The sequence below is a fragment of the Apium graveolens genome, chromosome 8, assembly GCF_009905375.1.
Source record: "Apium graveolens cultivar Ventura chromosome 8, ASM990537v1, whole genome shotgun sequence".
NCBI classification, from domain to species: Eukaryota; Viridiplantae; Streptophyta; class Magnoliopsida; order Apiales; family Apiaceae; genus Apium; species Apium graveolens.
The window spans coordinates 74658389-74682535 of record NC_133654.1 but is presented as its reverse complement, the minus strand read 5'-3'; the positions used below and the strand labels follow the sequence as shown (position 1 = coordinate 74682535).

General features: G+C 31.0%; 3 protein-coding genes across 5 annotated transcripts; all 3 read left to right on the top strand.

Annotated features, from left to right (window-relative positions):
• The first annotated feature begins 1483 nt into the window (after nt 1–1483).
• LOC141676966 (sodium/calcium exchanger NCL2-like) lies at nt 1484–5206 on the top strand. The gene is made up of 9 exons (XM_074482689.1): nt 1484–1876; nt 2177–2398; nt 2480–2661; nt 2819–2964; nt 3074–3332; nt 3480–3649; nt 3731–3995; nt 4243–4548; nt 4675–5206. Exons 1-9 carry the CDS (start codon nt 1519–1521, stop codon nt 4921–4923), a joined length of 2157 nt encoding a protein of 718 aa, XP_074338790.1. The 5' UTR covers nt 1484–1518; the 3' UTR covers nt 4924–5206.
• Nucleotides 5207–10012: 4806 nt separating this feature from the next.
• On the top strand, nt 10013–15301 carry LOC141679024 (protein IQ-DOMAIN 9-like). 2 transcript variants are annotated; one of them, XM_074485505.1, is made up of 6 exons: nt 10013–10185; nt 11421–11521; nt 11784–11936; nt 13316–13543; nt 14554–14667; nt 14780–14916. In XM_074485505.1, the coding sequence occupies exons 1-6, from the start codon at nt 10053–10055 to the stop codon at nt 14783–14785; spliced, it is 735 nt and encodes a 244-aa protein (XP_074341606.1). In that variant the 5' UTR covers nt 10013–10052; the 3' UTR covers nt 14786–14916. The 2 variants fall into 2 exon arrangements, with proteins under 2 accessions (XP_074341606.1, XP_074341605.1); XM_074485504.1 differs by having other exon boundaries at nt 10022–10185; nt 14748–15301.
• A 4284-nt stretch (nt 15302–19585) lies between these two features.
• LOC141676980 (sodium/calcium exchanger NCL1-like) lies at nt 19586–23307 on the top strand. Of its 2 annotated transcripts, XR_012557272.1 has the most exons (7): nt 19586–19978; nt 20279–20500; nt 20582–20763; nt 20921–21066; nt 21176–21434; nt 21582–21750; nt 21832–21967. XR_012557272.1 is itself a non-coding variant. In XM_074482712.1 (5 exons), exons 1-5 carry the CDS (start codon nt 21413–21415, stop codon nt 23022–23024), a joined length of 1011 nt encoding a protein of 336 aa, XP_074338813.1. In that variant the 5' UTR covers nt 21079–21412; the 3' UTR covers nt 23025–23307. The 2 variants fall into 2 exon arrangements, 1 of the variants encoding a protein (XP_074338813.1); XM_074482712.1 differs by lacking the exons at nt 19586–19978; nt 20279–20500; nt 20582–20763; nt 20921–21066 and adding exons at nt 22344–22649; nt 22776–23307 and having other exon boundaries at nt 21079–21434; nt 21832–22096.
• Nucleotides 23308–24147: the final 840 nt, after the last annotated feature.

Below are 24147 nucleotides of genomic sequence, written 5' to 3'. Positions count from 1 at the left end.
TTATTAAACTTAATTTAATATTACTTAATATAATCAAAATACAGCCCATAAATATGTTATTGTTAAAATATGTTTTTTAATTCAAAGTAAATAAACGTTGTGATGGACGATAACAAATACAATCGTTAAATCAATAATTTTCAGTTTAAAAGTTAATAAATGTTACTAAAGTCATTTGCTATTACTTAATTATTTTTAAAATTATACTATAGAAAATAAAACCAAGAATAGAAGTCAATTCGTGTTCATATTTTAATTTGTACTTCATAGTTTTTCAAAATAAAAGTAAATATATGTTATTTTACTTAATTTAACGTAACTTAATAAATTTTTAATACAATTTATAAATAAATAAAGTTTACAAAGAATATAAATCAATTCGTGTTAGTTGTTTACTTAGTAGTTTGTAGTTTTTCTAAAATTAAAAATAAATATAAGTTACCGTATTTAATTTAACGTAACTTAATAAATTTTTAATATAATTTACAAATCGTTTAAAAAATATTTTTATTTTATGAAGTAAATAGACAATTGGATGAACCAAAATTTGGTATTTTGGTACTTTTAGCACCAAATTATATATGGTTTCGCTTATTAATAAAGAGTATAGATAATTATAACCCGCGCGACACATGGGTCCGACACTAAAAATATCGAATTAATATTTATAGAGAATTATTCATAATCCGTGCAAAACAAGAATTAAAATTAATATATTAATATCAATATTAAATTGGTACTTGCAAAAAATAATTATGAGGTTAAAAAAAATCGAATCAGTTATGAAATTTTTCACTATAATTCTAGTTTTGCATTGTTTTACTTAATATAGAATTGTAACATATTAGTTTTATATTTGTGAAACGAATTGTATCTGTATCTTATGAACCAAGTATCTGTTCTTTAGATAATTTAATATAATATTAATTAATATAATCTGATAATTATGTTATAATTAGCCTTTTCAATCTTTGAAAATAAAGTTTACAAAAAATATAAGTCGATTTGTGTTAAAAATAAAGTTTATTGAAAATAGAAGTCAACTTATATCATGTCAATTTGTGTTAAAAACAAAGTTTATTGAGAATAGAAGTAACTTATATCAGGTTACTACCAAATTTGGTACTTTGGTACTTTTAACACCAAATTATACATTATTTCCCTTATTAATAAAGAGTATAGATACTCCCTTCGTCCCAATTTATCTCTCTTTTTTGACTTTTTGTGGTCAAATTGACTCAACTTTAACCGTAAATTAAATATCAATCTTTCGTTATTTTGAAAAAATGAATAATACGTATTAAATTAGATTACGTACTTTCTAATGATATAATTTTTATAATTTTTTTCAATTATATACTATATGAAATTTTCAGTCAAAATTTGGTTGTAAAAAGTCAAACAAAACCGATAAATTAGTAAGGAGGGAGTATATAATTATATGCTATAAGCGATTATGCATCATCTAAAAGATTTTGTTTAATGGCTAGTCTACCATGCTTGTTCTTCTTCACCCTTATGCTTGTAGGAGTCGAAAGTCGAGCTTTGGTTTCTAATCAGTTAATATCAGACGGACATGACCATGAAATGCAGTCGTCAACTTCATTTCTCACACTCCATAACTTGTCGTTGCCATCTTCCTCATCGTTACGATCATCGTCAGATGCTTGCTTGCACGTTTACGGATTCTTTCCATGTGCAGACAACATTGGAGGCTATATCTTTCAAATGATAGTCTACCAATACATGCTGATGTTAGGAGAAAAACTTTTAACCCGAGGAAGTAACAATATTTTTAACATTCTTGGCACTGGTATATTTGGAGCAAGTCTGTTTCGGGTTCTTATGGTTTTACCTGGACTTGTTATGGTCATTGGTACTTATTTCACTTTTGCATTTATCTTTTTATCTTCCCTCCACATACTCAAAGATACTAGCAAAGCCCAATAATTCCATACAACTGTAGAGTGATTTTAATTGATACTACATGATGTAAGAGTTAGCATATAGGGATCATGTTTGCATGAAATTACAATAGATGAAATTTTCTATTTTGTCATTCGCAAGAACTATCCTCGTCATATTTAATTGTACTCCACTTTGTTTTTGTGTTTTCGCCACTATGTGATAGACTTGAAGAGCCAAAAATTGATTTCCTCTGTGTTCTACTTTGTAGTATCTGGGGTTTTTGCTGATTCTGGGAATGCAGAGCAACAAGTCTCTCTTGGAGTTGCAGTTTATACGGGAACTACAGTCTTGTATCTTACTTTGTTGTGGGGAATGTGTGTAATTTTTGGCAGAACAGTATCTCATGAAAAATATTCAAGTAAAGTTCAAGGCACCGAAGCTTCAACTTCAAAACCATTTCCGAAAAGAGGGAAATTCTCCTTTTTGACAGGTTTTCATCTTATTATATTCTCTTGAACAAATTTATTTTAAAACATAAGAGCTCCTGCAACGTTTTAGTTAATGATCACAGATTCAGCTGTTACAATGGACAAGAAAACTAAACACACAGCGGGAATCATGCTCCTCTCATTAGCGCCTTTTGTAATTCTGCAGTTGGCCAATATCTTCAATACTTTATATGGGAGTCGAGTTGTTATTTTGATTGCCTTCATTGTCTCCGCCTTATCACTGCTCTCTTACTTCATCTACCAGGTCAATGGTGGATTTGATTGCATTCTTAAAGTTCATGTTTTACGTTTTGAAATATAAAAAGAAAAAAACGGGCTTATGTATAAGAATAATCGTGATCACAGATTTACATGTGAGGAACTAGCTGCACAACTTATAATGTCTCTGTGTTGCTTGCCAGGTTTTGGATCCATGGATTCAGGAAAGAAGTTTGGAGTATTTCAAGTACCAGAATCTTCTAACAGAGTTTCTCAATCATGCAGAGAAGTGTGGAAAAGCGAAGCTCATTAATGAGAATGGAGAACCAAATATTTCACTAATAAAACGGTACAAATCAACATGTTTTCAGCCTTTTCTATTTATATGCCCCCATATATATTATAATAAGATATAGACGGTCCGACTGCTACATTTTAGTACCATGAATGGGATGCAGATTATTCGCTGAAAGTGATAAAGACAGAAGCCAGCACTTAACCACTGATGAATTAGAAGCTCTAATAAGACAGATGGAATCCGTAAATCTGGAGGTAGACAATGCGTATGCAGTTAATGTGATACTGGAGGTTTTTGATCGGAATAAAGATGGAAAAATAAGTGAGCATGAGTTTGTTGAGGGATGCATGAAATGGATAGATGAGTCAAAAGAGCTGGCCCAAAAGGATGATTGCAAATGGGGGAAATCATTAAACAAGGCAAGTCATTAAAATTCATGCAAAAGCTTGAGCCTTATATGCATTTGAATTTGAACCCTTTTCTTAATCTTTATGAAAGATGCTAGTCATACTTGGTATTTTGTAATGTAAGCACTGAATTGATACAATGGCTTTATGTGGAAATAGAGGAAAAATTCCTTACAAGTTGTTCAGCCATTGATAAACAAGAAAAAAGAGGAGCTAGCAAAAATTGAGCATTTCATGGCAAGAATTTTGAAGAAAATCCAAAGTGAAGCTATTGATGCAGGATGCCTTCTCAATGATGATGGGAAGCCTGATCTTGATCGAATAAATAGGTATTAAAAAATTCAAGTTTAGTTAACAGAAACCTGCAGTCCCGGGTTGATACTCACCTTACTAATTTCATTGTTTGTCAGTCTCTTTGACAAGTATGACTCAGATAAGAACAAAGTTATATCACAACTGGAGTTAAGAAGTCTCATTCAGACGGTGAAATTTGGAGACAAATGGATCACGAATCATGACATGGTGGTAGATAAGGTGATGAAAGATTTTGATGATGATGGTGACCAGCTGATCACTTCTGAAGAATTTGTCAGAGGCGTCACCAGATGGCTTAAAAAGGCTACCCATGAAACTAAATGCACTGATGCAAAGCGTTCTGTGGAGGAGTACGACAAAGTAAGTTTATTAATAATCACATATTTCTTATAATTAACTTGAATAAAACAACTTAATATAAAATTTCACCCCGAATATTCAAGAAGATCCATGTGATGCTAGTTGATTAGGATTTGTGTAAATGTATTCAAAATTTCAAATGATGTATTCAAAATAAAGCTACTTGACTAGATAAAACAGCATATTAAGTTTTTGTCATGTTCGTTTCGCCTATTCTTTGTTTAAATTTTTGCTAACTAAATTGCAGATTTTGTGGAAGGAAGTAGATTCAATGGTTAATGAGGAACAAGTTGGACAAAAGACCTATAAGTTAATGCTAACATGGGGTTTCAACAAAGCCCTTCTTCAAGTCATCTTAGGCTTCATGATGCTGACATATCTCGCAAGTCCACTGAGCCGAAGTACTCGACAGTTTTCAAATGCAGTAGGCATACCTTCATTCTTCATCTCCTTCGTAATTATCCCTGTAGCCATGCAAGCTAGAAAGGCAATTGCAGCAATATTTCCTGCAGCTCAAAAGAACAAAAGAACTGCTTCCTTAACATTTTCCGAGGTTGCTACATTAACTATCTTTTTGTTTATTCTATAATCTACATGCTTTTTGGAGATTGAAACTTTTTTCAACTCCGTTAATTTAATGAACTCTTAAACAGTTTTAATTAATGTGGTTATTATGTAGCTTTACGGTAATGTGGTGATGAACAACATAATGGGGATGACAACATTGTTGGCAATCGTATACGTAAAAGACCTGAGATGGGATTATTCAGCTGAAGTGCTAATAATGTTGGTGGTTTGTGCTGTTATTGGCTTAGTAGCATTTCTAAGCTCAAAATATCCCCTTTGGACTTGCTTGCTAGCATTTTCTCTCTATCCATTCTCTCTAGTGTTGTTTTATGTTCTTCAGTCCGTCTGGGGTTGGAAATAATAAATGATCGAACCGGATGTCAGAAGAGCTAGAGCAGTTGCACACCCTCTCCCTCCTGCTCTTCTTATAGCCCTAAATGATGATTGATCTTCTCTTCCTAAATCATTCATACAAGTCAAATTTATAAATTCTTCTCTCAACTCATTTCTTCAACCATATGGAACCTTAAACTACACGCATTATATGTTTTCTTTTACATTACAATGATTTCTTATGTACAATTATTAGTACATACACAAGTGTAAAAGAGAATGATAATCACAATTTTAAACTTAAACAGCTACCATTATGTAATAATGCAGATTCGCTCATTCTATTCTCAAACTAGATAATTATTGTTTAACAGTATAATAGTCTGCAATTATTAATAAAGTGTGTGTGTGAGGTGAGGAAAGCTATCCTTATCACATTCTTGTCATAGTTTGTTATTCAATCGCTGGAGTGCATCCTCTCTCCTTATTTAATTAATAAATCACTTTCTGTGAGTTGGATGATATATTAAGGCTTCTTTAATTAAGGGTTCTACTTTTAGCAGAAGTCAAAATTACGGCATGTTTGGCAGAATGTATGTGTTCAATTCTCCTTGTCTTATGATTTAAAGTTAAAAGGTGTTATTTTAGTATAATAAAGTTGAGCTAAAAAGACGTGAATAATAAACCATAAAGTGAGACCCCCTCTGTTTCTTCCGTTTCTGCTGGGGGCTTCCGCCGGAAATTCACTGGTGGTAAGCCCCAAAACTTTCCTTTTCTTTGATTTTCCTTCTTCCTTTCAATAAAAATCGAACCAAAACCAAATATCTAGAATTTATTTCTCAGATCTATCTTGATTTTGAGTCCGATTCTGCAAATAAAAATTGGGTTAAATATCAAAGTGGTCACTCAACTGAATGCCACATATCAATTTAATCATTAAACTTAATGGGGTATCATTTGAATCACTAAATTCATAATAAATATCAAACAGATACCTTAAAATATGTGTTCGAGAATTAAAAATTATTTTATGGAGTTCTATATATTTTTCTTAAATTCTGTTACAACCAAATGCAAATGTATGAATTCTAGTATTTTATATAATATAGTAAGATTTTTAAAAATTTATCTACTATTTATTTGTAATTTTATAATCATTTTCTTTATTAAAATAAAAATAATTAGTAGATAAATTTTTAAAAATCTCACTATATCTACTAAAATACTATGAATTCATAATTTTTCATTTATTGTAATGACATTAAAAAAAATATTTAGAACTTCATAAAATAATTTTTAATTCTCGAGCACATATTTTGAGGTATCTGTTTGATATTTATTATGACTTTAGTGATCCAAATGATATCCCGTTAAGTTTGATGATTAAATTGATGTATGACCTTCAGTTGAGTGACCACTTTGATATTTAACCCAATAAAAATTACCTCTAGATTCAAATCCTCCTCCTTGACATCATACCAAAATTTGGTGTCATTCAAAGGTATTTGAATATTTTGGTTTAAGTCTCGTCTATTGACGTGTGTCTGGATTGTCCCCTTTTTGTTGGAATGTTGAAGCATGTTTTTTGGATGCTTGTTTTTGTTTTGTTCCTGGCTACTTTGAAAATGATTTATATGGTTTTGTGGGAGATCTGTTTTTCGTGCATTGAATTTGGGCTGGTGTCGAATATTACAAGAGTTTACTTTTCACAAATAAAATGTGTTCATCTTTTGAGATCTTTCACCTTCGGCTTGTCTATAGCTGATTTTTGGCATGTAGATAGCTTGGGTGCTTCTGAACATTGGGCTACAGTTGGTGCGTATGTGAAGGTCATTTGTGATATTACTGGTTCCAGGATTGGAGCAGGTATGATCGATCAGGAAGCCATTTTAATCTTTTTTCATTCAAAGAATCTTGAGATTCATGATGTTAAACAGTCTGAAAACATAAGCGACTATTTGCTTAGCTCGTTTATTTGTTTAATCCTGGCTGTATTTTTTTCGATGGGAGTTTTGTTCCTATTGAAATTAAGTTGTAATTTTGGTAATAGTTTTAGCCGCCGCCTCCCTCCTCTCTCCCCTCTCCTAGGGTTTGTCCATTTTCAAGTAAATCGAGGGGCTTCCACTGGTTTTCTCTAGTGGAAAGCCCCAATCCCTTCATTTTCTTTTATTCTCGTTGATCTCTTTTCAATAAAACCCAATTTTTTTGGGTATTTTTGTGTCTCTCCTCTTGTAGTGTGTGTTTGTCTCTCCTTTTGGAGTGTTTGTTATGTTTTTGCTTAGTCATGCTTGGGTTAATCTGGTATTGGATCTGTTAAGGACGAAGTTGCTAATATTTTTGGTGATCTGCAAAACCTGTATCGAATCTGGGATGGTGGTGATTATTGCAAGAGCTCACCTTTCACAACCAAAGATTGTTCATTTTTATGGCTTTACACTTTCGGAATGTCTATAGCTGGTATCCGGCATGTAGATAGTTGGGGTGCCTTCGGCATGTCTATAGCTGGTGTCCGACATGTAGATAGCTGGGGTGCCGCTTCTCCAATCTCATTTTATGCGATTGTTGTTTCTGAACATTGGGCTAACCATAATTTTTACGTGATATGGTCAATTGCGATGTTGCTATTTTCAGAGATGCCGGTGCAATTTGGATCGCTTGGAATGTCTTTGATTTCGTTTTTAACTTCAAAAATTTTTAAATATTATGTGTTAAACGATCAGAAAACAAATCATCTAATTGATTTTAGTATGTTATTTGTTTTATCACCTGATTGTATCGACAATTGGTGGTTTGTCCCGGCTAGATTATATTCAATTTAATGAAAATTTTCTGCATTTGTCAAAAAAAAAGTTGTAATTTTGGTTGATGCAATTTATAAAAAGCATTTTGTCAAAAAAAAAGAAGTTAAAAGGTGTTTCCGCGTAATTTAACATGAATTTTGTATTATTTTTTAAATTTATTCATGAAAATTTTCCGCCTAGCTGAATAAGGACTTTAGTTAAAATATATTTTTATTTATAAAATATCTGTTACTTTAATAAATTAAAATAATAAGCTATAAAGTACTACATTTATTTAATCCTTGGAAAATTACAAAAGATATTACAATTTTGAGTTTTTTTTAATTTTTCTTAATTAAAAATATAATAAATTAAATCGATTTATTTTTATTTTCCACTTAAAAAAAATTAGCTTTTTAAAAAAAATCTTTTAGATAAACAATATTCATTGATCAAGACAATATTGTCAAATATTTTGAATTATTCGAATAAAAGTTATATATGTATACTATATATTGTAGAATTTGATTCAATGCATTTTATATTATTTAAGGAAAAATATGTATTGTTCAATAATTTGAAAGAATTAACCAGTTCAACTGATATTTATAAAAATTTATCGAATTAAAAAATATTTAATTTTAGGAGAATAGTATACAATGTTATCAAATTATAATATGAAGAAATGTTAGAGTCAAAATGAAACAAACTTAAAAACGGTTTAAACAACGATATAAATACAATTTTTCCTTCGAATTCTTGAAAAAAAAATCATGAATATTAATAATAAGTCTTAAAAATATATAATTTATTTTTATATTACAACCATGATTGATATCGGTTGCGTAAAAAATAGATATGGATTGTTTGTCAGTGATAATGTGAATACCATATATAAATTATAAAAATTTACTTATTACATAATTTTAATTTATGAATAATTATAAATGCATGTTATTTAAGTAATCAATTGCTTCACTAGATTTAATAATGATTATACATGTACATAAATTAGATATTTAGCATATACATAATTGAAACCGTCATAATTTACTTGAAAATATAACATACGATAATTTACATGCTAACACACACATATAACTTAATCTTACTTTGTTAATAATAGTGTAAATAAAAAACTAACATTTTTCCATACATGCATACGTTGAATTTCAAAAAGTAACATTTTTTTATTAAAATCAAATTTTATATTAACAGTAATGTAAATTTTACATTATTGTATATATTATGACTGCAAGTCATTTTGACTCAAGTTATGCATTTTTTATCTTTTTAAATTGAGTAAGTTAATTGCAAGTTAATAGTGAACTCAATAATAATATAGACACGTACATATAGTTTATTTAAATAAAATTCAAAAAATTTGGTCAACTATGTGTTCAACATATATGTTAATTTTTATTTTTTCCTTTATAAACATACTAACGGCATTTTACAAATTAAGTTTAATCGTTTCGTTTTTTTATCGTAGGTAACCCGCAGCCGCCTACAAATTACGTGAACCAAGGTAAACCGCATTAAGCGACAAGTTTTAGCTCAGGAGGCATAATCATAAATTCGTCTCCCGTGGGATTCGAACATGTGACGAAAAGGATAGTTATCCCCTCTTAACCAACTGAGTCAACTCTTGCGGGCTACCATTTATAAACGTATATTTACTACCATGTTTATATTCATTCATTAAATACAAATTATATAACACAAACAAGAATATATATATTTTGCTTAATGAGCTATATTAGAAACATTGTATAATTTGGTAATGTCTTGTACGAAAATAATAGATAAACAATCAATTTGTATTTGATATACGTTAGACGTTGTACAACATTTACAAATAAGAAAACAACTGAGAGCAACTCCAACAAACTCCTTGCAATTTCACTACAAATAATATAAATAAATGAGCTCCTAATTATTTAGAAGCCAAAATCAAACAATTTCTCTAACAATTCTCCTTAAACTCACTTTCTATCTATCTTTTTACTCATTAAAGTAATTTATGTTAAATAGACGGGTAATAAAATATGATATAATAATGAGGAAGCATCTGAAACTCCTAATATTATAAAGAGAGACAAAGAATTTTTTGGAGAGAAATTTTATCTCAATTTATTCAAAATTTACCTTAAGAGCCTATATAAGTATAGTGGTTGAAGTTGCTGTAAAAATATAATATATGGATGTATGACCCGTGACTCGCACGAGTTATTCCCCCAATCTAGGATAAAAGAAAAAAAAGGCTCACTAACTTAATAACCCATACTAAGCAAACCAAACATGGCCTTCTGTCTGTGTAAAATAGATATATAATATTATAACGAAAATAAAACTGCAGGTGGGAAGAGATGGGGCCATGGTCTGTATGAAATATCAATCCCCTGCCCCTGCACACCTACCTTTTATTCTACTCTTTTGCCACCACCCACCCCCACCATTCTTTCTTCTTCTTGTTCATCAAAATTCAACTCAACATTTCTCCTCCTCCGGTATGTCAGGCTTTGCTAAATATTATCTGTTTTTTGCCCTCTTCTTTTTGCTATACATTTACTCATTCTTTTTACTTGTGCTCTGTAATTTTCATAATTGTTTCAATGAGGTGAGGTGATGCTTAAGGATGTTGGTTTGATATTCTTTCTTTAGCTACCTATATTCCATCTATTTATTGGAACTATAAATTTAGGAAGAGAGCTTCTTATCTTATGTTTATTGTGTTTGTATGTTGTACATTCCTCATTCAAAGAGACTGCTCCTCTCATACCATGTTAAGTTATTAAATGTGTCAAAACATTTAAGTGTATCATGTATGCATATCATTTTTGGATCGTAATTTTTTAATTTAATACTGAAAACTCATATCAGTTTTATCCATTTCGAAATACAAGATAGAGCCAAATGATTTTGAAAGTGAATAGTGTTTCGAGTTCAGAAGAGCTGTTTTAGTTTTTGACAATTTAGCATCTAACTCAATCGATAAACTTTCATATTAAACAAGAAGCATTTCCTTGTAAGTTCAGGCATTCATGAATTAGCTGAAACAAAGTGGGAACTATTAACATGTTATTCTGAAGGCATAGATGATTTAACACACCGAAAGAAGTAATAATTTGGCAATAGAATTTGGTTTGTAAAATTCTTGAATATGTACTGAAAACCTCAATCATCCTATTTTGTATGTCATCTGCAATTATCAAACTTATGGGACATTTTCAATAAACGAAACTGTAATTTTTACTCTTTCTAATTATTCTACAGACCGCTGCATTACCCTCTCTATTATAATTATCCTTCCCCATCATTGTTTAGTCTTCCATGATTAGTATGTAGCTAGTTATCTGTGGAAAAACAACTCCCAATTTAACACAAAAAATAGGTCTTCAACTTATTACTCCAGTTTAGAAAACTTAATTCTTATATTTTTTTTTAATTAATCCATTTGAAGACAATAGAAGTCGAGAACAGGGGGTGTTAGTACATAAAAATTTGAGTTATATCACTGATTATTAGTTTATAAGGCAATTCCAACTAAGTACTTGCAGAAAAATGCCAAATTGTTTATGCTACATTTGTTATCTGTGAAGCAATCTGTGAAGCATCACCCGTCGTGGTTATATTTTCTTACAACTTCATTTCAACTCTCCTCATAAGGACTTACTCTCTGATACAAATTCGTTTAGTGCCATATACATTTATAACTTTCATTTCTTATCACTTATCAGTGCAGCCTTCAGGAGATATTTAATTTTGAAAATGGGGTCTGGAGATTGGCTCAAAAAGATAGTCAGCTTTAAGAAACTAAAGAATGGAAAGCCAAAATATCTTAAGGTAATACTTTACATATTACCCTGTTGATTTTTTTTTGCCAAAAGCATCCTATAGCATAAATTATGTGCAAAAGCATTGGTGTTAACCCACATCCAATATTAAATCCTCTTGTCATTCTAAAATTCTTAAGAAAACACTTTTCTTTTTAATTTTGATTGTAGAGATTGAAAATTTAGATTAGTTAAGTAATTGTTTCAAATCACGGAGTTACCATCTAAAGTGTGTGCATGTTTCTGTGGATACTCTATCTGTTCAACCACAGGGATCTTCAGGGCTTCAATATGCAAACGGGTTAAACCAAAAAAAAAAATTTCAGATGAATTCTACCAATCTTTCACATCATGTCCCTAATGGGAATCCTGGGATTCAGGATCTAGCAGCTACAAAGATTCAAACTGCATTTCGAGCATATAGGGTAAGTCTAAGTGGAGGTTACATAAAATGCTATTACACATTCTAGTTTCATCATGTTTTGACTTCAGTTTATGCATCAGTTAGATAAAAGCAAAACCTTTATTCCCTTATTAATAATCTATCGCCAGATAAAGCAAGGCTATAATGAGTATCTGTCAGCCAATTATTTCTGGGCCTAGTTATCAGACTTGCATATTTTGTAATATGAAATTGTGGTTAATTTCAATTATTCTTATTAAATGTATAGAATAGATGTTCCCTGTCTTTAGAACAGTTTTGGCATATATATTCTTTAAAATAGTTGTTACGTTGTTAAGTATTGGGGAGGTTAGAATCGAACTCTAGGTCTCTTATAGCACTAGAAGCATCCTTGCTGCAGCTCGCGCCCTCCTTGATTTTTTAAGGGTCCAAGTTTGTGTTTAGACAAGCTGAGATGAATCCTGATAGATGAGTTACTTCTTTGCGTTCATCTACAATGCAACAATGTGGCCATCGTTGAAGCTGCAAATGACAAACTGTAAAGAAATTATCGAAGACATGGAAGATTATTAAATTTGGTAGATAAAATTATACACGAAAGCAAGGAGGGTATCTGTTTCAATTAGCAGCTTCTGAACAACAATTGTTTAAAGTTATTTAAGTATTTGTACAGTGTCTTTATGATGGATAAAAGATTATACACATCCTAGTAGTCCTACAAAGTAATGATCTAAAATCATGTTAAGTAAACAGGAGATGTAAGTCCTGTTACTCCTCCCCAGTTAGCCATTTGCAAACACTTGGTAGACAGGGATGTTTTAGACTGTAGGAAACATCTGTTTAGGCTATATACCATCAATGCAAGTTCCTATTCTTCCGTGATTAGCGGCAAACATGGTTGTACTTGGTCTACCGGTACTTGGATGAATACATCATATATGCTCACCTAAATTCTATGCTTGCTGAGAAGATATTCTGGTACATTTTGAAAAAAACAACCCGGAAATTAATGAGTATTCCTTCGGTATAGGTTTCATATTTTCTGATGTAATCGATAGCTTTTTACTTATTTAAGCCCTGAAGCATTTCTTGATTTTGATCTAAAACTTAACTACATTAGCAGTTTTGGTGCCGACTGTGTTATCAAGCATCTATGACTCTTCTAGAAAATAAGTGTAAACATGCATAATTTTTATGGTGTCGAAATAAACTAAGATGGCTAGACATGATTTACTCTAAAGCTTTGTAAAAATAATCTTACAACTTCAGGAAATATATAGAAACAATAAGATTAAGGATTGCCTAGTTTGTTTTCAAGATATTGTGTGATTTAGGTTGTGTGACTGTCCTACATTATGTCATCATATGCATCAATGTTAACATAATTCTATAATTTCTCAGGCAAGAAAAACTCGACGCCAGTTGAAAGGGACTGTCAAATTACGGGCAGTGGCTCTAGGTTCTTCTTCCAGAAAGCAAGCATCCGTAACTCTGAAATACCTCCACACATGGAGCAGTTTACAAACTGAAATCAGAACACGGAGAAATAGTATGGCATTGGAAGCCCGAATCAAACAAAGGAAGCTAGAGAATCAATTAAAACTTGAAACAAAGCTTCATGACCTCGAGGTAAAAGTCTCTCATGCATGCAAGTATAATCATTTACTAGTCACACACTGTGGTTTCTAAACTTTATTGACAGATATTTTAAAGAAGATGTTATTATCGTATTTAGTTTAATAATTCATTTCTGAATATCCTTGACATATTTTTCCGAATAGTGAAAGCACATGTATCTGAAATACCTCTGTCTCATGTAGCATCCGGGTTTGCGTGACGATAATGTAGTGACAAAATATGATCAGGCAAGATTAGTTTCCTTTGTAAAGCCGTGGTGGCCTCAACATAACAAACCTACCTTTTCCCTTTAGGGTTAAAAGTAATCCAGTTTTGAGCAACACTGAGACATGTATGCGGTCTGTTGCATGTGCGTGCACACAAACTGCCAGTTTTATTTTTGTGATTTAGTTTGAGCTAGTTCTAGAAACTTAGAAAGTACCTTTTCCACAAGGAGCTTTCCTGGTACAGCTAATCCAAATAAGGAGGCTGATCTAACAGTATAGAAAATTGTTGGGTGAACCTTAGAGGGCCAGTTGGTCGAGACCTGGCTGAGATAGCCCTCTGAATCCAAATGCATGCAGCTTGCAACTTTTTCTTGATGCTAAGAGCTTACGGATACACACACAGCATTATAATTCTTTAGACTTAATTTTTCTTTTTAGTGTATAATTTACAAAAAAAAATATTCCTAAATCCTTCGCTGTATGGCAGCGACAGCTTACCAAGTTACCCATACCTACTTCGTTAATTTAAGAAAAATAATTTGCTTGGAAGCAAAATATTATATTGTTCTATTTTATTTATTTATGTGAAGTTTCTAATATATAACTACGATTGCGACAGGCATCCCCATTCCGTCATTACCACATGAATTCTTTTAGTAGTAAGTTGTAGTCTGTATACACTATTGCACCTGCACTACTTGTCCTATGTGCTTATCATGAAGCTAGATAAATCTCTCTAACTATTGCTATATATGTGTTAGCTCTTTCTCATACACCTGGACTGGTTACTTGCAGGTGGAATGGAGCAATGGTCCTGAAACAATGGAGGAAGTTCTTGCAAGGATTCATCTTCGCGAAGAAGCAGCAGGGAAGCGAGAGCGAGCTATGGCTTATGCATTTTCTCATCAGGTATATAGTGTGATTGCATTGCAAATTTATCATTTTTTTTTGTAAAGGTACTTTATTTTGGAAACATCATTTTTTTGTAGTGGAGAGCTAATTCAAACTCTGCTCTGGGTAGTTATGAACTTGGCAAAGCTATCTGGGGTTGGAGTTGGATGGAACGCTGGGTTGCTGCTCGGCCATGGGAAAGCCGAGCCCTTATACAATCAAGTCCGAAGAAAGTAACTAGCAGTAAACAAGCAAGCAAGACAGCTAAAAATACAAAATCACCAACAATAAAATCAATCACTTCAGTGAAGTCCTTTTCACCAAATGGGAAAGTAACTACGAAGCCTCGAAGATTGTCTTATGGGGCAGCTGACGAACAGGCGAACACTAAGAAAGAATCAATGGTATCTTAGTGGAAAGCAAGACAAATGATTCTACACGGAGTAAAGAATACCATCTATCAGCCAAATCCTCAGAAGAAATGCTTTTCTTTTGTGTGAGAATGAAGCAGTGTGCAGGTTTATTTTCAAATTTATTAATTATTATTGCAATGTATATAGCCAAATCATTTTTTTCGCGATGATGCCTCAGTGTATATAATTTTCTTGAATTATTCTGTATGCTATATAAATTTGTCCAAATTCTTTTTGCTGATCAAGTGTAGTGTTCATGATGTCTTATTTTCTATGTTTACTGTTTTATTAGATTAGAAACCCAACCTTCTAATGCAGACTGCACACAGTACTGGTGTTGTTTAATTTTGTAAATTTAAATATATTAACAGAATTTAGGGTCCATGATTGATTTAATCCAGTGTCTTGCTTTGATTGATCTCGGTTGATGTCAACTTACGAATATCGTAATTTAGGGTTCATATTTAAAGTACATTTCCCACATGTTTCCCTTGTGTCATTCTGTAACCGTTAGTGGAGTTAAAATATCGTATGATAAAACTCACTAGGAAACGAAACTGGATGCTGGAAAATTTACACTTTCACGGCAGTTGACTCAGATATCTTAGGTCCGGTCTGTTTGTTGGGAAGAATAAAAAAATTAACTGATAATATTTTTTTAAACATATTCTCGACGGATTTCTAACTTCTTCCGCTGGTTCAACATATATTTCATATCTTATTCCATCAATCTCTTACTTTTTACACTCAGCCCACATATATTTCTCACTTTTTATACTCGGTCTAATATATTTCATACTTTGTTCCATTCATTTTAACTATTAAATGCTTAGGGAATATAGTTCTTTATAGTATTCTGGTGTTCTTGTTTAGGAATAAAACAGTGGGGATTAATACCAGACACAAATATGCCAGATGGTTTGTTCTTTAAATTTTTTTCCTAGTGGCCCTTAAAGGTACCTATTCTATGGTGAAAATTATACAGATCATACAAGTCTTTTGAAGATGATGAATGATCTGTATAAGGGCCTGGTGAAAATGACAGAAGCTGTTTAGTTAAAAATTATGACAGAAAGCAATGTAGAAGAAAAACATTTTGCCGGTTTCGGAAATTTTAAAAATAAGTAAATTATGTCTTAAATTGAATAAATGACTGATGAAGTGGAGTAAAGTGCCATGAAATCCACCTTTTAATTGGAGTTCTCGGAGTCCATATTTGTTCTGCAAATAAAATATATCTTCTAAAACGTGTTATCTTGCAAAACATGTTTCACAAATATCATTATTTCAATAAAATCTTGCAAATCTCATATATTTACAAGTACAATATGTATGTTCTGCAACATGAAAATTTATGTTCTGCAAATTAAGCATATTTTGTAGAATAATATATTTTGAAACGTTCCACTTGTAAAATCTATGTCATCTGCAAAATTTTCAATAAAATTGTGATATTTGTAGAATATCATAAAATAATACGTTTTGCAGCAATTTAAGCTATATTTTACTTGCAGAACATATGTGGACTTCAAGGACTCCAATGAAACACGGGACTCCATAAGTGATAAGTTGATAAATGTTTATAAATTAAACAAGTGTTTGGATAATTTATCTTTTAAGTCAGATTTTTTTTAATTTAAATGAACTAAAATAAATATATTTTAAATATAATTATCTGAATTTTTATATTTTAAGTTAGATTAACATTTAAGAAAATATATTTCAAAACTAAATTTGATAAAACAAATGAAAAATAACATTCAACTTATCTTATAAGTTATAAATTCGACTTATAAGTTGGGTCGACAAACACCCGTCAATAAATTATTGCGGGTTTATAAGTTAATAAGTCTCACCTTTAACACAGAGCTTCTTATTTCGACTCGATGTGAAAGTGCAATACATATTATTAAAAAAAAGTATGTCATACACATTTTTGTCGAGGAAAATGTTTGGTGTAGAGAATTATGTACAAAATTTTGTAGGGAATGACATGCAATGGGTTTTAATGGGAATGAAACCCTATATTCACATCAATAAGCCCCATTAAAATATCTTACATCAATTAACATGTTATTGTGTACAATTTTTTGTACACAATTCTATATAGCTAGCACTAAATTGTACACAATTCTATAGTGTTCATCACACATTTTAAGATGAAGAAAAAATATAGTTGTTTAACTTTTTTAAAAAAATTTATTTTTTCTAAATAAAAGTTTAAACATTTTATTTTTATTCAGAAAAAGAAAATTTTTAAAATGTGTGTCGAACACTCTCTGAGAAATGATAATAGTTGGGAGGAACGGAGGGAGTAGTTAAAAAAATTGAAGTTAAGTGTAATTCTAAAATTTCACCGTATAATTATCGTTATGCATGCACCTAATTATTTACTTATATAAATCTGACATGTTAACTTACTAATACGGTTATTTTAAAATAAACCGACACTTGGATGTTCAGCAATAAATAAAAATTGAAGAAAAATAAAATTTACAGAGAGTAGAAGTTAATTTTTGTCGGTTGAGATTTTATTAAATAAAAAATTTAAAAATAGTTGTACAATTTTTTAGTGAGTACCAATATTTAGGACCTAAACATGGTTTCTTTATTAGTATATATAGTTAATAACCCGTGATAAACACGGACCCGAGATTAAAAATATTGAATTAATATTTGTATAGAATTATTCATAATACGTACGAAACACGAATTAAAATTAATATATTAATATCAATATTAAATTGGTATTTGCAAAAAATAGTTATGTGGTTAAAAAAAATCGAATCAGTTATGAAATTTTCCACTATAATTCTAATTTTGCATTGTTTTACTTGATATAGAAATCTAACATATTAGTTTTATTTTGTGAAACAAATTGTATCTTTATCTTATGAACCAAATATCTGTTCTTTAGATAATTTAATATTAATTAATATAATTTGATAATTATCTTATAATTAGCCTCTTCAATATAATTTATTTAATATTACTTAATTATCGATAAAAATTAATTTACAAATTAAAAGTATATAGATGTTATTAAACTTAATTTTATATTACTTAATATAATCAAAATACAGCCCATAAATATGTTATTGTTAAAATATGTTTTTTAATTCAAAGTAAATAAACGTTGTGATGGACGATAACAAATACAATCGTTAAATCAATAATTTTCAGTTTAAAAGTTAATAAATGTTACTAAAGTCATTTGCTATTACTTAATTATTTTTAAAATTATACTATAGAAAATAAAACCAAGAATAGAAGTCAATTCGTGTTCATATTTTAATTTGTACTTCATAGTTTTTCAAAATAAAAGTAAATATATGTTATTTTACTTAATTTAACGTAACTTAATAAATTTTTAATACAATTTATAAATAAATAAAGTTTACAAAGAATATAAATCAATTCGTGTTAGTTGTTTACTTAGTAGTTTGTAGTTTTTCTAAAATTAAAAATAAATATAAGTTACCGTATTTAATTTAACGTAACTTAATAAATTTTTAATATAATTTACAAATCGTTTAAAAAATATTTTTATTTTATGAAGTAAATAGACAATTGGATGAACCAAAATTTGGTATTTTGGTACTTTTAGCACCAAATTATATATGGTTTCGCTTATTAATAAAGAGTATAGATAATTATAACCCGCGCGACACATGGGTCCGACACTAAAAATATCGAATTAATATTTATAGAGAATTATTCATAATCCGTGCAAAACAAGAATTAAAATTAATATATTAATATCAATATTAAATTGGTACTTGCAAAAAATAATTATGAGGTTAAAAAAAATCGAATCAGTTATGAAATTTTTCACTATAATTCTAGTTTTGCATTGTTTTACTTAATATAGAATTGTAACATATTAGTTTTATATTTGTGAAACGAATTGTATCTGTATCTTATGAACCAAGTATCTGTTCTTTAGATAATTTAATATAATATTAATTAATATAATCTGATAATTATGTTATAATTAGCCTTTTCAATCTTTGAAAATAAAGTTTACAAAAAATATAAGTCGATTTGTGTTAAAAATAAAGTTTATTGAAAATAGAAGTCAACTTATATCATGTCAATTTGTGTTAAAAACAAAGTTTATTGAGAATAGAAGTAACTTATATCAGGTTACTACCAAATTTGGTACTTTGGTACTTTTAACACCAAATTATACATTATTTCCCTTTATTAATAAAGAGTATAGATACTCCCTTCGTCCCAATTTATCTCTCTTTTTTGACTTTTTGTGGTCAAATTGACTCAACTTTAACCGTAAATTAAATATCAATCTTTCGTTATTTTGAAAAAATGAATAATACGTATTAAATTAGATTACGTACTTTCTAATGATATAATTTTTATAATTTTTTTCAATTATATACTATATGAAATTTTCAGTCAAAATTTGGTTGTAAAAAGTCAAACAAAACCGATAAATTAGTAAGGAGGGAGTATATAATTATATGCTATAAGCGATTATGCATCATCTAAAAGATTTTGTTTAATGGCTAGTCTACCATGCTTGTTCTTCTTCACCCTTATGCTTGTAGGAGTCGAAAGTCGAGCTTTGGTTTCTAATCAGTTAATATCAGACGGACATGACCATGAAATGCAGTCGTCAACTTCATTTCTCACACTCCATAACTTGTCGTTGCCATCTTCCTCATCGTTACGATCATCGTCAGATGCTTGCTTGCACGTTTACGGATTCTTTCCATGTGCAGACAACATTGGAGGCTATATCTTTCAAATGATAGTCTACCAATACATGCTGATGTTAGGAGAAAAACTTTTAACCCGAGGAAGTAACAATATTTTTAACATTCTTGGCACTGGTATATTTGGAGCAAGTCTGTTTCGGGTTCTTATGGTTTTACCTGGACTTGTTATGGTCATTGGTACTTATTTCACTTTTGCATTTATCTTTTTATCTTCCCTCCACATACTCAAAGATACTAGCAAAGCCCAATAATTCCATACAACTGTAGAGTGATTTTAATTGATACTACATGATGTAAGAGTTAGCATATAGGGATCATGTTTGCATGAAATTACAATAGATGAAATTTTCTATTTTGTCATTCGCAAGAACTATCCTCGTCATATTTAATTGTACTCCACTTTGTTTTTGTGTTTTCGCCACTATGTGATAGACTTGAAGAGCCAAAAATTGATTTCCTCTGTGTTCTACTTTGTAGTATCTGGGGTTTTTGCTGATTCTGGGAATGCAGAGCAACAAGTCTCTCTTGGAGTTGCAGTTTATACGGGAACTACAGTCTTGTATCTTACTTTGTTGTGGGGAATGTGTGTAATTTTTGGCAGAACAGTATCTCATGAAAAATATTCAAGTAAAGTTCAAGGCACCGAAGCTTCAACTTCAAAACCATTTCCGAAAAGAGGGAAATTCTCCTTTTTGACAGGTTTTCATCTTATTATATTCTCTTGAACAAATTTATTTTAAAACATAAGAGCTCCTGCAACGTTTTAGTTAATGATCACAGATTCAGCTGTTACAATGGACAAGAAAACTAAACACACAGCGGGAATCATGCTCCTCTCATTAGCGCCTTTTGTAATTCTGCAGTTGGCCAATATCTTCAATACTTTATATGGGAGTCGAGTTGTTATTTTGATTGCCTTCATTGTCTCCGCCTTATCACTGCTCTCTTACTTCATCTACCAGGTCAATGGTGGATTTGATTGCATTCTTAAAGTTCATGTTTTACGTTTTGAAATATAAAAAGAAAAAAACGGGCTTATGTATAAGAATAATCGTGATCACAGATTTACATGTGAGGAACTAGCTGCACAACTTATAATGTCTCTGTGTTGCTTGCCAGGTTTTGGATCCATGGATTCAGGAAAGAAGTTTGGAGTATTTCAAGTACCAGAATCTTCTAACAGAGTTTCTCAATCATGCAGAGAAGTGTGGAAAAGCGAAGCTCATTAATGAGAATGGAGAACCAAATATTTCACTAATAAAACGGTACAAATCAACATGTTTTCAGCCTTTTCTATTTATATGCCCCCATATATATTATAATAAGATATAGACGGTCCGACTGCTACATTTTAGTACCATGAATGGGATGCAGATTATTCGCTGAAAGTGATAAAGACAGAAGCCAGCACTTAACCACTGATGAATTAGAAGCTCTAATAAGACAGATGGAATCCGTAAATCTGGAGGTAGACAATGCGTATGCAGTTAATGTGATACTGGAGGTTTTTGATCGGAATAAAGATGGAAAAATAAGTGAGCATGAGTTTGTTGAGGGATGCATGAAATGGATAGATGAGTCAAAAGAGCTGGCCCAAAAGGATGATTGCAAATGGGGGAAATCATTAAACAAGGCAAGTCATTAAAATTCATGCAAAAGCTTGAGCCTTATATGCATTTGAATTTGAACCCTTTTCTTAATCTTTATGAAAGATGCTAGTCATACTTGGTATTTTGTAATGTAAGCACTGAATTGATACAATGGCTTTATGTGGAAATAGAGGAAAAATTCCTTACAAGTTGTTCAGCCATTGATAAACAAGAAAAAGAGGAGCTAGCAAAAATTGAGCATTTCATGGCAAGAATTTTGAAGAAAATCCAAAGTGAAGCTATTGATGCAGGATGCCTTCTCAATGATGATGGGAAGCCTGATCTTGATCGAATAAATAGGTATTAAAAAATTCAAGTTTAGTTAACAGAAACCTGCAGTCCCGGGTTGATACTCACCTTACTAATTTCATTGTTTGTCAGTCTCTTTGACAAGTATGACTCAGATAAGAACAAAGTTATATCACAACTGGAGTTAAGAAGTCTCATTCAGACGGTGAAATTTGGAGACAAATGGATCACGAATCATGACATGGTGGTAGATAAGGTGATGAAAGATTTTGATGATGATGGTGACCAGCTGATCACTTCTGAAGAATTTGTCAGAGGCGTCACCAGATGGCTTAAAAAGGCTACCCATGAAACTAAATGCACTGATGCAAAGCGTTCTGTGGAGGAGTACGACAAAGTAAGTTTATTAATAATCACATATTTCTTATAATTAACTTGAATAAAACAACTTAATATAAAATTTCACCCCGAATATTCAAGAAGATCCATGTGATGCTAGTTGATTAGGATTTGTGTAAATGTATTCAAAATTTCAAATGATGTATTCAAAATAAAGCTACTTGACTAGATAAAACAGCATATTAAGTTTTTGTCATGTTCGTTTCGCCTATTCTTTGTTTAAATTTTTGCTAACTAAATTGCAGATTTTGTGGAAGGAAGTAGATTCAATGGTTAATGAGGAACAAGTTGGACAAAAGACCTATAAGTTAATGCTAACATGGGGTTTCAACAAAGCCCTTCTTCAAGTCATCTTAGGCTTCATGATGCTGACATATCTCGCAAGTCCACTGAGCCGAAGTACTCGACAGTTTTCAAATGCAGTAGGCATACCTTCATTCTTCATCTCCTTCGTAATTATCCCTGTAGCCATGCAAGCTAGAAAGGCAATTGCAGCAATATTTCCTGCAGCTCAAAAGAACAAAAGAACTGCTTCCTTAACATTTTCCGAGGTTGCTACATTAACTATCTTTTTGTTTATTCTATAATCTACATGCTTTTTGGAGATTGAAACTTTTTTCAACTCCGTTAATTTAATGAACTCTTAAACAGTTTTAATTAATGTGGTTATTATGTAGCTTTACGGTAATGTGGTGATGAACAACATAATGGGGATGACAACATTGTTGGCAATCGTATACGTAAAAGACCTGAGATGGGATTATTCAGCTGAAGTGCTAATAATGTTGGTGGTTTGTGCTGTTATTGGCTTAGTAGCATTTCTAAGCTCAAAATATCCCCTTTGGACTTGCTTGCTAGCATTTTCTCTCTATCCATTCTCTCTAGTGTTGTTTTATGTTCTTCAGTCCGTCTGGGGTTGGAAATAATAAATGATCGAACCGGATGTCAGAAGAGCTAGAGCAGTTGCACACCCTCTCCCTCCTGCTCTTCTTATAGCCCTAAATGATGATTGATCTTCTCTTCCTAAATCATTCATACAAGTCAAATTTATAAATTCTTCTCTCAACTCATTTCTTCAACCATATGGAACCTTAAACTACACGCATTATATGTTTTCTTTTACATTACAATGATTTCTTATGTACAATTATTAGTACATACACAAGTGTAAAAGAGAATGATAATCACAATTTTAAACTTAAACAGCTACCATTATGTAATAATGCAGATTCGCTCATTCTATTCTCAAACTAGATAATTATTGTTTAACAGTATAATAGTCTGCAATTATTAATAAAGTGTGTGTGTGAGGTGAGGAAAGCTATCCTTATCACATTCTTGTCATAGTTTGTTATTCAATCGCTGGAGTGCATCCTCTCTCCTTATTTAATTAATAAATCACTTTCTGTGAGTTGGATGATATATTAAGGCTTCTTTAATTAAGGGTTCTACTTTTAGCAGAAGTCAAAATTACGGCATGTTTGGCAGAATGTATGTGTTCAATTCTCCTTGTCTTATGATTTAAAGTTAAAAGGTGTTATTTTAGTATAATAAAGTTGAGCTAAAAAGACGTGAATAATAAACCATAAAGTGAGACCCCCTCTGTTTCTTCCGTTTCTGCTGGGGGCTTCCGCCGGAAATTCACTGGTGGTAAGCCCCAAAACTTTCCTTTTCTTTGATTTTCCTTCTTCCTTTCAATAAAAATCGAACCAAAACCAAATATCTAGAATTTATTTCTCAGATCTATCTTGATTTTGAGTCCGATTCTGCAAATAAAAATTGGGTTAAATATCAAAGTGGTCACTCAACTGAATGCCACATATCAATTTAATCATTAAACTTAATGGGGTATCATTTGAATCACTAAATTCATAATAAATATCAAACAGATACCTTAAAATATGTGTTCGAGAATTAAAAATTATTTTATGGAATTCTATATATTTTTCTTAAATTCTGTTACAACCAAATGCAAATGTATGAATTCTAGTATTTTATATAATATAGTAAGATTTTTAAAAATTTATCTACTATTTATTTGTAATTTTA

What these genes read in the sequence shown, in the direction of transcription:
- LOC141676966 (XM_074482689.1), top strand. Translation starts at nt 1,519, where the DNA reads ATGCTTGTAGGAGTCGAAAGTCGAGCTTTGGTTTCTAATCAGTTAATA. An exon ending in GAAATTCTCCTTTTTGACAG is followed by an intron (nt 2,399 to 2,479) that starts GTTTTCATCTTA and finishes TAATGATCACAG; the next exon opens with ATTCAGCTGTTACAATGGAC. An exon ending in AATATTTCACTAATAAAACG is followed by an intron (nt 2,965 to 3,073) that starts GTACAAATCAAC and finishes AATGGGATGCAG; the next exon opens with ATTATTCGCTGAAAGTGATA.
- LOC141679024 (XM_074485504.1), top strand. Translation starts at nt 10,053, where the DNA reads ATGGTCTGTATGAAATATCAATCCCCTGCCCCTGCACACCTACCTTTT. An exon ending in TCAACATTTCTCCTCCTCCG is followed by an intron (nt 10,186 to 11,420) that starts GTATGTCAGGCT and finishes TTATCAGTGCAG; the next exon opens with CCTTCAGGAGATATTTAATT. An exon ending in GAAAGCCAAAATATCTTAAG is followed by an intron (nt 11,522 to 11,783) that starts GTAATACTTTAC and finishes GTTCAACCACAG; the next exon opens with GGATCTTCAGGGCTTCAATA.
- LOC141676980 (XM_074482712.1), top strand. Translation starts at nt 21,413, where the DNA reads ATGGGGGAAATCATTAAACAAG. An exon ending in GGGGGAAATCATTAAACAAG is followed by an intron (nt 21,435 to 21,581) that starts GCAAGTCATTAA and finishes ATGTGGAAATAG; the next exon opens with AGGAAAAATTCCTTACAAGT. An exon ending in CTTCCTTAACATTTTCCGAG is followed by an intron (nt 22,650 to 22,775) that starts GTTGCTACATTA and finishes GTTATTATGTAG; the next exon opens with CTTTACGGTAATGTGGTGAT.